The sequence below is a fragment of the Plecotus auritus genome, assembly GCF_963455305.1.
Source record: "Plecotus auritus genome assembly, chromosome: 7".
NCBI classification, from domain to species: domain Eukaryota; kingdom Metazoa; phylum Chordata; class Mammalia; order Chiroptera; family Vespertilionidae; genus Plecotus; species Plecotus auritus.
In genome coordinates this window covers 48,766,666-48,781,244 of record NC_137774.1, presented here as the reverse complement: position 1 = coordinate 48,781,244, position 14,579 = coordinate 48,766,666, and the positions used below count along the sequence as shown (strand labels likewise).

Below are 14,579 nucleotides of genomic sequence, written 5' to 3'. Positions count from 1 at the left end.
TTCATGCACCCGGGGAGGGGGGGGGGAAGGTGGGTCCCCTCAGCCCAGTCTACACCTTCTCCAATCCGGAACCCCTCAGGGGATGTCCGACTCACAATCCTGGACCGCTGGCTCCTAATCACTCACCTGCCTGCCTGCCTGGTCACCCCTAACTGCCCCCCCGCCAACCTGGTCGCCCCACGCAGCCTGCTGTTCAGTCTTTGGTCGTCCCTCACTAACCCCCCTGCCAGCCTGCTGTTCGGTCGTTACTGTGAGGGTGTCCTGACCAATTTGCATATTACCCTTTTATTAGTATAGATAGGCTAGGAGAGGAAAGGAATAATATATATAGAAAAGTGGTCACCAGGCCAGCTGACTCAGTTGTTGGGCATCTGAACCAGGAGGTCACGGGTTCAATTCCCAGTCAGGGCACATGCCTAGATTGTGTGCTTGATCCTCAGTGGGGGCATGCAGAAGGCAGCCGATCAATGATTCTCTCTCAGCATTGATGTTTCTATCTCTATCTCTATCTCTATCTCTCTCCCCCTCTCCCTTACTCTCTGAAATCAATAAAAATATATTGAGGGAGTTGGGGAGGAGTAAAGCAAAGACACTTTAAAAAAAAAAAAAGTGATCAGTCTTCCCCACTCTATGAATAAATAAGCAGGTGAAACTAGTTACATTTTATTTTGATATTTTTATGTTAACTGGAGAATAGTCTCCTTGAGTTGGGATTTTTTAAACTGAATTTTATACAGTGATATTTAAGCTTAAAATGCATTTGTTTTAGCTTTATAAATGTTGCTTTTTAATAGAAACAATATTCTGTAGTCTATGAAGACTAGTGTAAGGATATAAAACACTAGTCTATTTTGGGGGATGGGAGAGGCAGGAGGAAGAACAAGCTTTGTTTTAAAGAAAAAATAATAAAATGCATTAAATGTATGGTTTAAATAAATTCATTTTAAAGCATGAGAACTTTGATAGTTATATACTTTTTGCAATGCAAATTTAAAAGTGAACTTTCCTCAACTTGTGACCTAATTAATATAACATAAATTATAGTTACGTCCAAATACCTGTGTATATCCTCCTAAAACTATCTACACATGAACACCTATATATACCTTTCTATACCCACACACGTTTCTAAAGCTAGCATATCTTTCTATACCTATATACATCTGAATATACAGGGTGTCCACTAAAAATGTATACAAATTTTTAATAGCTGATAGCTCAATTTTTAAAATGAAATGTGTGTTAATAAACACTGCCTTTATAATTATTCAAAGTGTGTGTATACATTTTTGGGACTATATATATGTGTATATGTATGTACATATATATACACATACACACACACACACAATATATACATAAATCTTTCTATACCCATATACATTTGAATTCCTAATATGTATATATTCTATTTCAATTTCAAACGAAAATAAGAACATAACAATTTTTTTTACATTTGGAAAAAGAATGAAAAATGGAAGCTCTTTTAATGTAAAATTGCCATGGCTGGTTAGTTAAACAATAGTAGACACATTCCCAATACCAAGATGGATATGAAAGAAATAAGTAGCATAGTATCATAAAATGTATAGCTTACTTTGTGCCTTTTCACAGAAGTTTATCTGAAAGCCTAAAGTAAAAGAGATAAGTTCCAGTTCATTTACTGTAAATCAAACAAACCAAAATTAGAACATGACATTGCATTTTTATATTACATTTTGAATAAAACTAATTTAAGAACAGTTCAAATCACATAACCCCCACCATCACAGATGTAACTATAACACGATTCTTCAATAATTCAGCTTTTTCTGATGTAGATGTACTTTATTATAGAACTGAAATCAAGTTTAAATTATAAGAGTTACATTGTCTTTACCTTTATTTTTCAGATTTATTCAATAAAAAGAATAGCTATTAACCCTTGGAAGCTAAGAGTATTTTTTAAGATAGATCTGTCAATTCTTTCATTCTGTAAATTCAGAATATTACAATTTTATTAATTCAAATTACTGACTTAGAACTGCTCATGATTAATTACTACCTGATTCAAAAACTTTAGTGGTTCATAAATTGTGAAACCTAAACATTTTCTAGCCAATTAGCTACCTATAAATGACAAGACAATGAACTATTTCAGAGGTGCTGAAATTCTCTAGAGTAGGTCTGATTTAAAGAGAGACCATGTCCCTAGGAATAAGAGAGTAGGAAGTTAGTTATAAGAAAAAAACCTGTGACTTCTCCTTAGAAACATGAACACATTTTCCAAAACCAATTGAATCTAGTTGTACCTTATGCATACAGTGTATAAAAATATAATTTTTTTGTAAAATACACCCAGTTCAAATAAGCTGTTTTAAATAAACGCCTTCTCTACCCAGCAGTGTGGCTCAGTTGGTTGAGCAGCGTTCCATGAACCAAGAGGTTGCTGGTTCAATTCCTGGTTAGGGCACATGCCCAGGTTGCGGGCTCAAACCCACTGGGGGCTTGCAGGAAGGCGGCCAATCGATGTTTCTCTCTCATTGATGTTTCTGTCTCTCTCCCCTTCTCCCTTCATCTCTCTCTAAAAATCAATATTAAAAAATTAAAAGTTAAAAAATAGCCATTTCAAATAATTTTTTCACCCCACTTAGTTCATTGGGTGAATAGCTGGTTTTCTTAGTAGTCTACCTATGCCTGTGTTTATTACTGCTTTTGGGAGACAAAACAGGGAAAGTAAATTTAGAAGGAGTATCACTCAAGCTTGTATTTATACAAACTCAGTCAAAACTTATAGGAAAAGGAACCAGATCTAAAGGAAAAATATGTGTAAGTAGTCTTTCCCATCTAGTTATGAAAGTGCTTGGGATTCCAAAAAGATAATGTAGAAAACCTGAAAAATGCTAGGTGTGTAGCTACTTTGACAGGAAGGTACTTTGGTGCACAAAAGTTACCCACTGCTTACTGCCTAACGGCACAAATGGCAACACAGGAGGAAGTGGGAATGGAGACTTCATGGGACAGAAAGTACGGGGGGCAAATCTGGAGGCAGGGCACAGACACTACCACTGAAGCTCAGTATGTGACACCTTAACCAGATGAGCAGCAGCAAGACTTCAGAAAGGAAAAAAATCAAAGATCCATGGGTCTTATAAACCTAAGAAACTGAAAGTCAGCCAGCCTCCTGAATAAATGAGCAGAGCACAAACAAGGCAGGAGGAAAAGGAACTGGCTTTCTGGAAGCAGCAGTGGGATCAAGCGCAGAGGAGCCTGAGCCACAGCTCAGAAGTGGGTTGCCCACCTTCTCCAACTAGAAGGAAGAGAAACTGCACCTGTTTTCCTGGAGACGAAACTGATGAAACACTGAAACAATTTTAAAGCAATAGTTACTCTTCTCTTTTTAGCTCTAAACAGTCAACAGTTGCTGCTAGGCAGCAAAAACAAAAGGTGAGAAAAAAAGGCAAATAAAACAACCATATGAATAGGGAAAGGAACAAGAATTTGAAAAGTATGAAAAGATTGAGTTGGACCCTAGCCGGTTTGGCTCAGTGGATAGAGCATTGGCCCACATACTGAAGAGTCCGCAGGTTTGATTCCATTCCAGTCAGGGGCACATACCTTGGTTACAGGCTGATCCCAGCCCTGGTCGGGGGGCACCTGCAGGAGGCAACCAATCGATGTGTATCTCTCGCATCAATGTTTCTCTCTCTCTGTCTCTCCCCCTCCCTTCCACTCTCTCTAAAATCAATGGAAAAAATATCATCGGATGAGGATTAAAGACAATAATAAAAAGAATGAGTTGGATCTATACATATGGTTATATAAAAATAAGTGACAGAATAAAGCAGAATAAATAATTTTAAAGGTGTATGTAACTGAGGATGTTAAAATGTCACCAATTACTGCTCTAACACTTAAAAGTTAAACCCACTTTTTTAAAATAATGAATTGGGAATAAGAGGAATCCATGCTCCTCATTCTCTTTTTTTATATATATATATAAATATGCTTTTACTGATTTTAGAGAGGGAGGAGAGCTAGAAACATCAATGAGACAGAATTATCGATAGGCTGCCCCCTGCACACCCCCTACTGGGGATTGAACCCGCAACCTGGGCATGTGCCCTGACCAGGAATCAAACCGAGCTTGGAGCTCATGGGTCAATGCTCAACCACTGACCCACAACGGGTCGGACTAAGCCCACCTTTTTAAGTTCTTAAAAATTCTCAAAATGTAAAGTTCTGCCAGTACAGAAACAATGCAAGTAGCTAAAACGGAAGGGGGTGAAATTCTCAAAGCATAACTAGACTTGCTCTTTTTACTTAATTATGGATGAAGTAACCTGGTAAATGGACTCTTAGCCTTATCCCAACATCCATGTCTGCATTACTTCTCACTCAGAAAAAACTTCAACTGCTAACTGACCCACAGTCCACCAGGCAGGCAAGGGCTAAACTAAATGGAACATAACAGCTCACCTTTTCCTTGGAATTCCATTTAATCTTATCAATTAAATCAGATTAAAAGCTATGTAGCTAAATCTTTCTAGACCTCTAAAAGACTATGTATATACAGACTCTCTATATGACTATATACATAAAGAGATTTTATGTATATATGAAAAAGCACCTGCAGAGATCAGAAAGTTGGTGCTTGTAGTACAGATTTGGAAAGTACCAAATAGCTCTCCTACCTCATCACACACAAAGGACAGAGAGGGCTGTAGGGGACAACCAGCACTCTTGTAAAGAGAAAGATGGGGTAGGAAAGTAATGCTGAGGAAACCTTTCACTAGCCTCAATTTTATAAAACAACTTTGTGGCTATGCTACAATTAGTCCATTAACACTCATTCACAGATGTTCGATTTTTTAGGTCTCCTGGTATCAAAAATTTTTTCTAAATGCCATCTTTCCATTCACATTCTTCAAGTCCCCACATCTCCAGAAGTACTAAATATCAGCTGAATCTGTTGCTAATAACCAGTGATTTCTTGAAGTCTTAGATGCCTTACTCTTTTTTATCCTGTTGTTACCAGTACCCTGGGACTTAACTTCACACGATCCTCTCCTTCAAATTTGAGTCTCATTTTTTCTGGCTCCAGGCAAGTTTATTTTCATTAAATCAAGATGTATTGGGCAACCCTGGCCAGTGGGCTCAGTTGGTTAGAGCATCATCCCATGCACTGAAGAGTCTCAGGTTTGATTCCCAGTCAGGGCACTATATCCAGGTTGTAGGTTTGATCCCTGGTAGGGGTGTGTGCAGGAGACAACCAATTGATGTTTCTTCCTCTCTCTCTCTCTCTCCCTCCCTCCCTCTCTGTCTCCCCCTCCCTTCTTCTCTTTCTAGAATCAATTAAAGAAAAATGACACACATGCCAAAAAAAAATATCCTCAGGTGAGGATTAAAAAAAATGATGTATTGGGCAGAGTGCTAGCTAGTATGCCTATAAAAGAAATAAAGCTATGTGGGGCTTTTCCCCCCGTTTTTTGTCATTAGGCCTCTACCAGCATTTTTCCCATGTTTTCCCCTCATTCTCACCCTCTTACCTATCTTGAGAGCCCTTAACTTGGCCATACCTTGAAACCTACAATTGACTGTATTTACCAAGTAAAGTGAGATTGCCCATATTGGCTTACAAGGCTGTTTAGGATGGGTGTAAGCATATACAAAAATAAAGGCAAACAGTGTTTGATAAAGCAGAAAATGAAATGAAGAATTCCAGGAGACCAGGGTTCTAGTTACAAGTATGAACTTAAATCATAATATTATCTCAGAATTTGAAAACAGTGTGTGAACACCTAATTTTGCTTGAGTAATTATCCTCATGGGGTGTTGCAATTACCCCCGTTCCCCTTCCTCTGGGTTGAGATGCAAAGCAGGGGCATAAGTGGTTTTTCATCTTCTCAGTAGTTCCTTATGGTTCCCTGGACATCCTGGATTTTGGCACTACTGAAAATGGATTGTAAACGCAGAATAAGCCCACACTAATGTAAAAAAATCAGAGCTGACTTACTGGGTCGTGCCCAGAGACCAATCCACCAAGTCTTCCTTCTGACACAAACATGAAAAGTCTAGTTGTTTGCTGCATTAAAGCTTCAACCTCAAAATGTTGGCATGTGTCTTAAACTGCAAAATCACTGAGTATATCATTCAGCTAAGAATTTATCTAAGCTTGTCCAAAATGTCTGCTTCCGTGGTACTTAGAATGAGCCCCACACGATTTATTTCCTGCTGTGTTATTTCTTTAACTTTCCTTGTACCTCTCTCAAACTTAAAAGGAAGTCACCTTAATTTAGTAACTCTAGATTGTCTGCATCATCCAGAACCATTCATGATTTTATAAATATTAGTCAAATATGCCAGTTCTTTTTCCTCCCTGTAGCCAGTGACTTACTCTGGTTATGTAACTTTAATGCTATATTATCATCTCAACCCTTTTCTTTTCTTTTTAATTGATTTTTTTTAGAGAGAAGGGAAAGAGAAACATCAATTTGTTGTTCCACTTTTTTATGCACTCACTGGTTGATTTTTGTATGTGCCCTGACCTTGGATCGAACCCAGAACCTTAGCATCTCAGGACAACGCTCTAACCAACTGAGCTACCCAGTGAGGACCTCAAGCCTTTTCAGTGAAGCCTAGGACACCCACGGAGAGTATCTAACCTCTATAAGCCTCAATTCTCTCATCTGTAAAATAGAAAAGTACTACACAAATGTGGTTTGTGATGATTAAGGAAGGCAATATATCTAAAATGTCCAACACAGAGCCTGGAATAAAGCAGGTTAATATTATCATAGTCATTACAATTCCTGGCCTCTCCCTCAGGTGAGCAATGATTGTGGCACCTTTCCTACCAGACCAGCTTAATCTACACAAAGCCAGTCTCTCCCCCTCCTTACATTCCCAGTCAACTTAAGACAGTTAAAAAGGAAGAACTCTGGAGAGCATGGGGATCCCCAAACCACTCTCTACACTTTTTCTTTCTTTTTTTTTAATATTTTTTTTTCCTCACTCGAGGATTTTTTTGAGAGAGAGAGAGGAGGGGGGAGGGGAGAGGACATCAATGTGTGAGTGAAACATCATTGGTTGCCTCCTGTACGAGCCACAACCAGAATGAAAACTGGTATGTGCCATAACCTAGAATCAAACCCCTACCTTTTGGTATAACAGACAACGTTCCAACCAACTGAGCCACTCAGCCAGGGCTCTCTACATTCCTGCTACAGCCCTTCCTAGACACTGTCTGGTGTCCTGAGGACTCTAACAACTCCAAAAAGGAGATACTTCCCCAGGTTCCCTGACAGGAACCTAAACCAAATATCAGGGATACTGGCAAACATTAGGGGAACCACTTAATGTCTTTATTTTTTAGCAAAGCCAGGCAATGAACAGACACAGGCATGTCAAATACATAGCAGAGCTATCTCTGGCAACACTTACCTTGTTTCTCCTTTTTAAAATTTGGAGTGATTTTTGGTAAGATGAAATATGGTATGAAAAAAACTACTGTGGTATCCACTTCAATCATCTTTCCCTGTGGTGAGAATGATGTATTGATCCTCAAGAATTAAGCTGTGACTGCTATCTTCTTTCAAAAGGTCCAACTTGAGTTCTGTTTAACTACTGGCAAACGCTCCCTTTCACTGTATAGCAAAGTTAGGCCAATCTTATCGCTCCTTGCCCTTGAATCCTGTCTATAAGTATCCATTAATTCCCAAACCTAAAAGTATGAAGAGATACATGAAGACTTTCTGGAGTTGGAGATGAAGGGCTAGAAGTTAACCCATGCCCATAAGCAGATGGCAGACTTATCCAGGATGGTAACGTATGTTATTAACTCTTATGCTAAATGGATTTCTTTTACATGTTATATATAGTGCTCAAAGAGTTCTATTACCTTTCATTTCTACACTGACCTCTTGGGCCTCAAGGCCTAATTAAAGTTTTCTACTTACTTGTGAATTCCCAGTCAAAATGCCTCCAAATTCAAAATGCAACTGGAAACCCTCCAACAAGTTCACATCTGGTTCATACAGGAGCATCAGGAAGCACCACAGCTCCAAAATCAACTCAAGTGTGGCTGAACGCTTAGAGTTCCACCCCCAACTGAAACCTAAAGTGATCTTTCCCTTCTATTCCAGAATCTGCATCACTTCTGGCAAAGAGTCTTCTCTCAGCTCTAAACAGTTAAAATGAGCCCTAGATGGTTTGGCTCAGTGGACGGAGCGTCGGCCTGCAGGCTGAAGGGTCCTGGGTTCGATTCCAGTTAAGGGCATGTGCCCAGGTTGCGGACTTGATCCCCAGTGGTGAGTGTGCAGGAGGCAGCCAATCAATGATTCTCTCTCATCACTGATGTTTCCATCTCTCTCTCCCTCTCCCTTCCTCTCTGAAATCAATAAATAATTAAAAAAAAAATAATAACTTAAAGAGAGCTCAGAGAACCATGTGAACCTATGTAATAGAGTAGTAAGAAAAGCAATAGCTACCAGTCATACAAGTGGGCTAAACCCACCTCTACTAGAGCAAATTACTTAACTTAAAAGTCAGTTCCCTGATCTATGCAAGACTATGCCCAACTACCCTTTAACAGATGCATCTGAGCATCAAATTAAGTAAGGATAGAGAAAAAGAGCTTTCTTAACTATTAGTTTCCCATTCCAAGTCTGAATTAAAGTTTCAGAGGTTGTATCATTTGGGCCATCTCTATCTTCCAGAGAGGGAGACTGAAAAAGAGGTTGACCTGGATTATGCATGATTGAGTTAATTATGATTTCCAGACCCCGAAAAATAAGGAAAATTCTATGGGCCCAAATCAATCCACCTTCTCAAATTAGGTAAAAGAAACATAACTTTAAAAAGAGAACTTCACAATGCCCTAGCCCAGTGGTCGTCAAACTGCGGCTCGTGAGCCACATGCAGCTCGCAAGCCGCAGTTTGCCACTCTGAGTTTGCCGACCACTGCCCTAGCCGGTTTGGCTCAGTGGACAGAGCGTCAGCCTGCGGACTGAAAGGTCCAGGGTTCAATTCCGGTCAAGGGCACATGACCAGGTTGCGGGCTTGATCCGTGCAGGCGGCAGGCGATCAATGATTCTCTCTCATCACTGATGTTTCTATCTCTCTCTCCCTCTCCCTTCCTCTCTGAAATCAATAAAAATATGTTTTTTAAAAAAGAAAGAACTTCACGAAAAAAGAACACATGACTCAAAATACAGGATTAATTAATATCTCACCTTCAACAACTTTCAGCATAAATTCACAGTGATAAGATACATTAAAGCGAAATGTTATAAAAGAAGTATACTAAAAGCAACATATTTTTCTACTTTTTAATTTTAAACACTAGGACCCTGGCCAGGTGGCTCAATTGGTTTGAGTGTTGTCCCATACACCAAACAATGGTGAATTCAATTCCCTATCAGGGCACATACCTAGGTTTCTGGTTCAATCTCTAGTTGGAGCAAGTACAAGAAGCAACTGATCAATGTTTCACTCTCACATCAATGTTTTTTGCTCTCTTTCTTTCTCTCTCCCTCCCTCCCTCTCTCCCTCTCCTCTCTCTCTAAAAATCAATAAACATATCCTCAAGTGAGAAAAAAAAAGTGAACACTAGGGTTGCTCTCATTTTTAAGGGAACACAGAGTAATGCAATATGTGCTTTCAAAGGGAACTAATTTTCTGAGCTGGAATGGTATCAGGTTATAGCAAATAAATGGTAAAAGAAATAGTATGAAACACAGAGAAAGGCAAGCAATTCTAGGATTTAGAACTATGTATAACCAATGTCCACACAATTGTTTGTTTGTTTTTCACAATTCAGTTCTTTAAAATTAAAATAAAGACACCCTTCTGTGGTTTTTGAAAACCACAGACTAAATGGTGGATAGTCCAATAGTATCACACATAGGGCATCTCATACATATTGTATATATTCCAATATTATTGTAAGAAAAAGCATATTGATTTTAAATATTCACTTTTTCTTAACAGATATGCTTCATTACACATGAAAGTTTTATGTTTTTTAAAAGTAGAATCTCACTATCATATTGTTACTTCAACTGATATTTATATGTTCAGATGACATTTATAAAATGTCCATATGTTTTGTTACACATCTATATTTGAAACGTAACAAGAAAAAAAGAATAACTATTTAAACCAGCATATTAAGAGAATCAGAGGCACCTACAACATATTCTGTATTTCCTATAACAAGTACTTTACAAATGCCTCCATGTTTTTCAGAATCAATTATTGACTCTAAGCAATTTTTTAAGTTTTAAAAAATTGACATTTCTTAGTTTTATATTTCCCTGCTTTTTCTTCTATAATAAATTTAACCTCTTGTGTTTATAAGATCTTCTAAATCTATTACATTTTAAGTGACTAGTAACTAGAGCAGGTTATCATCACTGATAACAATTCTTATATACTTACTATTTTCAAAGCACTTTCACATGCATTACTCTAATGTGATTCTCATGATAGCCCTATAAGGTAGGTATTATCCCTATTTTAACAGATGAAATACTCAGTTCAGAAAATGTGGGTAATTTCCCTAAGGTCACAGAGCTTGTATATGGCAGAACAGTTACCTGAACACAGGTAGAATAAAGGTTCATCCAGCATATTCTGAGGGGGAATGCTCAATAATGAAAAAATGGAAATCAACAGGTTAGAAAGGAGGATAGAACCCATTAATAATGAAGCTGAAGAAACTGTGAGTGGATCATGAGCGGTTAGGGACTCGTCTATTAATAATGAAAGAGACCATTAATGAGACCATTATAAACAAAAGTATTGTTGCTTTTACCAATGATGATAGCTAACATGTCTAGCAAGCACCCTTATTATATGCCAGTCCCATGCTTATATTTATATGTATTCTCAGAGTACCAGTGAGGTAAGCATTAATCCTACTTTCCAATTGAGAAACTGTGGCTTGAAGAGGTTATATCTTGCCCACGGTCTCAAATATCTGAAGTCCTGATATGGGATTCAAATCCAGGACTCCAGAGCTCTGGCTCTTAAGAATTATGATATTAAGAAAACAATACTTCCCAGCCTGGCTGGTGTGCTCAAGTGGTTGAGGGTTGACCCATAAACCAGGAGTTCATGATTCCCGGTTGGGGCATGCTTGGGTTGGGGCTCAATCTCCAATAGAGGCATGTAAGAGGCAGCCGCCGGTCAATGATTTTCTCTCATCATTGATATTTCTATTTCTCCCTCGCCTTTTCTCTCTCTGAAATCAATAAAAATATACATATGTTTAAAAAAAAAAAAAAAGCAAATAATACTTCTTAACCCGGACCACTTGGACCACTCCTGAGTCACAAACATCACGTATGGTCCAAGCTGGGAAAAGGTGTGCAGGGTTATCCAGTGCCCCATGCAGTGCTTATCACACAAAAGGACCTCCAATATCTGTTATACGAAATGTCTTCCATAACAACTCCCTGAAAAGTAATATTTGGGAGGCAAATAGAAGCAAACTGTGGGAAGGGGGTGTAAATACAACAAACATCTTTTAGGGACCTTCTCTGTGAAGTTTGATCTAAAGCTAAAGGTCTTTGGTAGATGAACTTTGGAGGATAGGCTTTAATATTACAAAACAAACAAAAAAGAGAGATCCTAAATTGCTGCTTAAGCTCATGTTTTATAACCTGAACTCAGCTACACAACATCCTGAGAATTTCAAGCACTTCTCTTCATTCTGAATAATCAAAGAGGTAATAATAATCAAGAACTGACATAACAGGTCCCTGGATCAATCAAGCCTACACACAGTACTGATAAAAGAAAATTCATCAATAATTAAAGGAAAAGTTTGAAGCCTCCTCCCTTTTAAAGTGAGTTCAGCTTATTAAAAAGTTTAGCTTACTAGTATACAAACAGAGTTGGGGAAGGAAGAATGGAGAGCATCAGAATAATACCTCAATGCAATGACTTCCTTTTAATTCCTAGACTCTTCCAAGCTCTTTCCCACTTTGGAAACCTCACACAAATGGTTCTTTCTGCTGAGAATTGCAACTCTCTTCTCCAACATGAGACAGGTCAACCTCCTTACTCCCCCCACCCAAAAAAAACAAACCACCACCCCCCAAAATCACATTATTTTTATGTCACCCATTTTGGATAAGCAATACAATACTAAATTGTCGTTTTGCTGTTTCATCTCCCACCAACAACTAGACTGAAAAGCTGTAAGATCAGGAAACCCAAATTGTGTTTCAACTGTATGCCGTGATTTGCAACACAGTGGCATCCAATAACTAATTCAATCTTAACTAATTACCTGAGGGCCTGCACAGAAAGTGCCCTGAGCTCTGACATCATCCTCTCTATATATCTATCACTGTTCTTTATGTATATTAAAATCACCTCATGGGGAGGGTGACAGGATTATAAAAATGAATATAAACCTGTCTCTGCCTGAATCACACACGTTCTCATAAACATGAAATATTCAATAAATGCTGAACTTAACTAGACACACAGTTAAGAGTGACCCAGAAGGAGCCCTTTAGGGAGATTTTAATCAAAGAATAACTATGGTCACACTACCAAGAGCACTCCAACTGATTCTGCTAATAATTTAGCTAAGCAGTTTGCTAAAGTTGTCAAGAGATTTCTGAGATTCCCTTTTAAAAATAGCATTGCTCCTCGAAATTCCCCAGTAAACTCAAGGAAATGGTCCCTCATGGGCTGGGGCCTGGTATTTTCACAGGACCGCTGTCAAGAGCCACACATAGCTAATAAGCATTTCCAGTGGGAAAAGCCATTAATTAGGTGGGCTTCCTCAGATGTCCAGACACTACACAGTGCCACCTTGACCCCTGCCTTCCTATTTCCTGTATCTCTCCATTAACCGAATCCACTCCTTATTTTTTTCTGCATGCAATGCTCACACAGGGATCCCTGGGCCAGAATAAATGGCTGCTACCAGGCCAATGGCTGTCTCACTACCTTCCAGGTGGCACAGGCCCGAGCAACCCCCACTCCTCCCAGCTCGCAGAAACCCTTCAGAAGTTTGGAAACGCAGGTCCGACAGGACCGCGGAGCCCGGAGGTCAACCCGGGTCCGGCTGCAGCTGTGGCCGAAGGGAACCAAGATGGCCCTGCGCGAGGCCGGGCGGCGGCGGGACCAAGCAAGGGAGCGGGCCGAGGGCCGAGGGCGCGGGCAGGGACGCCGCCGCCACCACCTACCTGGGCGCCCCGGGAGCAGAGCCAGGCCCCGCCGCCCCCGCCGCCACAGCCCCAGCCCGCGTCCGGGGCAGGCGGGCGGGGCGCGCCAGGTAAGCCGCCGTGGCGGGGCGCTCCCGCCAGGTGGGCCGGGGACCGCGGGGGCGCCGGGCAGGCCCAGGGCCGAGCTCGGGCGGAGGCCGCGGCCGGGGCCTGCGCGAGCCCAAGCCGGATCCCGGCCGAGCCGAAGCGGCAGGCCTGGCGCGGGAAGCCGTGGAGGTGGGCGGAGGGCCGGCGCGGCGGCTCCGGGGGCTGCCCCTGCGGGTCGGGGGGCGTCCGCGCGGGGCGACAGGCCGCGACGCCGCCGACGGCCGCGCCGGGGAGCCGGGGTTTCGGCGCTGCCACGCTCCTTACCCTGCATGCTGCTCACGGCCGGGTGGCCCGGCGACGGGGACCCCACGGGGCCCGGGGAGCCGCTGCCGCTGCCACCCCCGGAGCCGCCGCCGCTCGGGCTCGGAGCCGCCATTGTTGGGAGTGAGGAGCCGAGCGGCGCCGCGGCGGCTGCAATGCAGCAAGCTCGGCCTCTTCTCGGCGAGGGGCGCGGCCTCCGCCCGTGGCCCCGCCCCCGACCGCTGTGACCACGCCCACGCCCGAGCTGACGCGAAGCCGCGCCAGATGCTGAGCCCTGGAACCGCCCAGGTCGCGGGTGCGACCCGAAAGGGGGGCGGGCAGAAGTTCTGCGCTCTGGCTGCGGGACCGCCTGCGGTGCCTAAAGCGGTTTGCTGAATGAGGAGTGTGTGTGTGCATTTGGGGGAATAAGAGGGGACCTAGCTTGCATCATTCCCGCAGAGGTCTGTGACCCCAGAAGTTTAAGAACCCACTTGTTAGATTTCAGAACCCAAAATCAGAATGGTAAAGCTGAAAGGGACCCCAGGGGCGACCCCAGGGGTCATGCTGCTTGTCTAAGCGATTACAGGGACTTTCCATAGGGGAGTTGGTTCTACCTCTGGTTCCATCTGAAGCTCCTGTTAAGCTCTACTTAGCACCCCACCCTCTCTTTGCCTTTTTTGGTGGGAGATGGGGTTCCCAAACTCATCCATCCCAAAACTACTGAATCAGAATCTACAATTTAATAATATCCCCAGGTAATATACATATATACCAGGATCTCCTTCTCCAACCTCCTTCCACCCAGACATTACCTGTGCTCGGACTTCCTCATAGCACGTTGGAAATGTGTCCTCAATCAAAAGAGCCTGCTTTCTTGTTCCAAACCCAACCTCAGCCATCAACTTCATTGCTCAGATGCTGGCAGTGGCTACAGATAGGAGCAATAAAGACAAATTGAAGGTGAGAGCAGGTAGGTATCCTTAAATGGAGAGCCTTTACATTCTCACCTGCCACTCTCCTCAGAGG

General features: G+C 41.7%; 1 protein-coding gene across 7 annotated transcripts in view; it reads right to left on the bottom strand.

Moving 5' to 3' along the window:
• MAP2K4 (mitogen-activated protein kinase kinase 4) overlaps positions 1–13,788 on the bottom strand; it is a 108,642-nt gene extending 94,854 nt beyond the window's left edge. For 2 of the 7 annotated variants that reach the window (XM_080678090.1, XM_080678092.1), the window contains exon 1: positions 13,578–13,750. In XM_080678090.1, the coding sequence (XP_080534216.1) occupies positions 13,578–13,689 (112 nt within the window). In that variant the 5' untranslated portion in view covers positions 13,690–13,750. Of the gene's footprint in view, positions 1–1,597; positions 1,664–13,577 lie in introns of all 7 variants that reach the window. The other 5 variants (XM_080678091.1, XM_080678093.1, XM_080678088.1 and 2 more) reach the window with 5 other exon arrangements.
• Between the last annotated feature and the right edge of the window lie 791 nt (positions 13,789–14,579).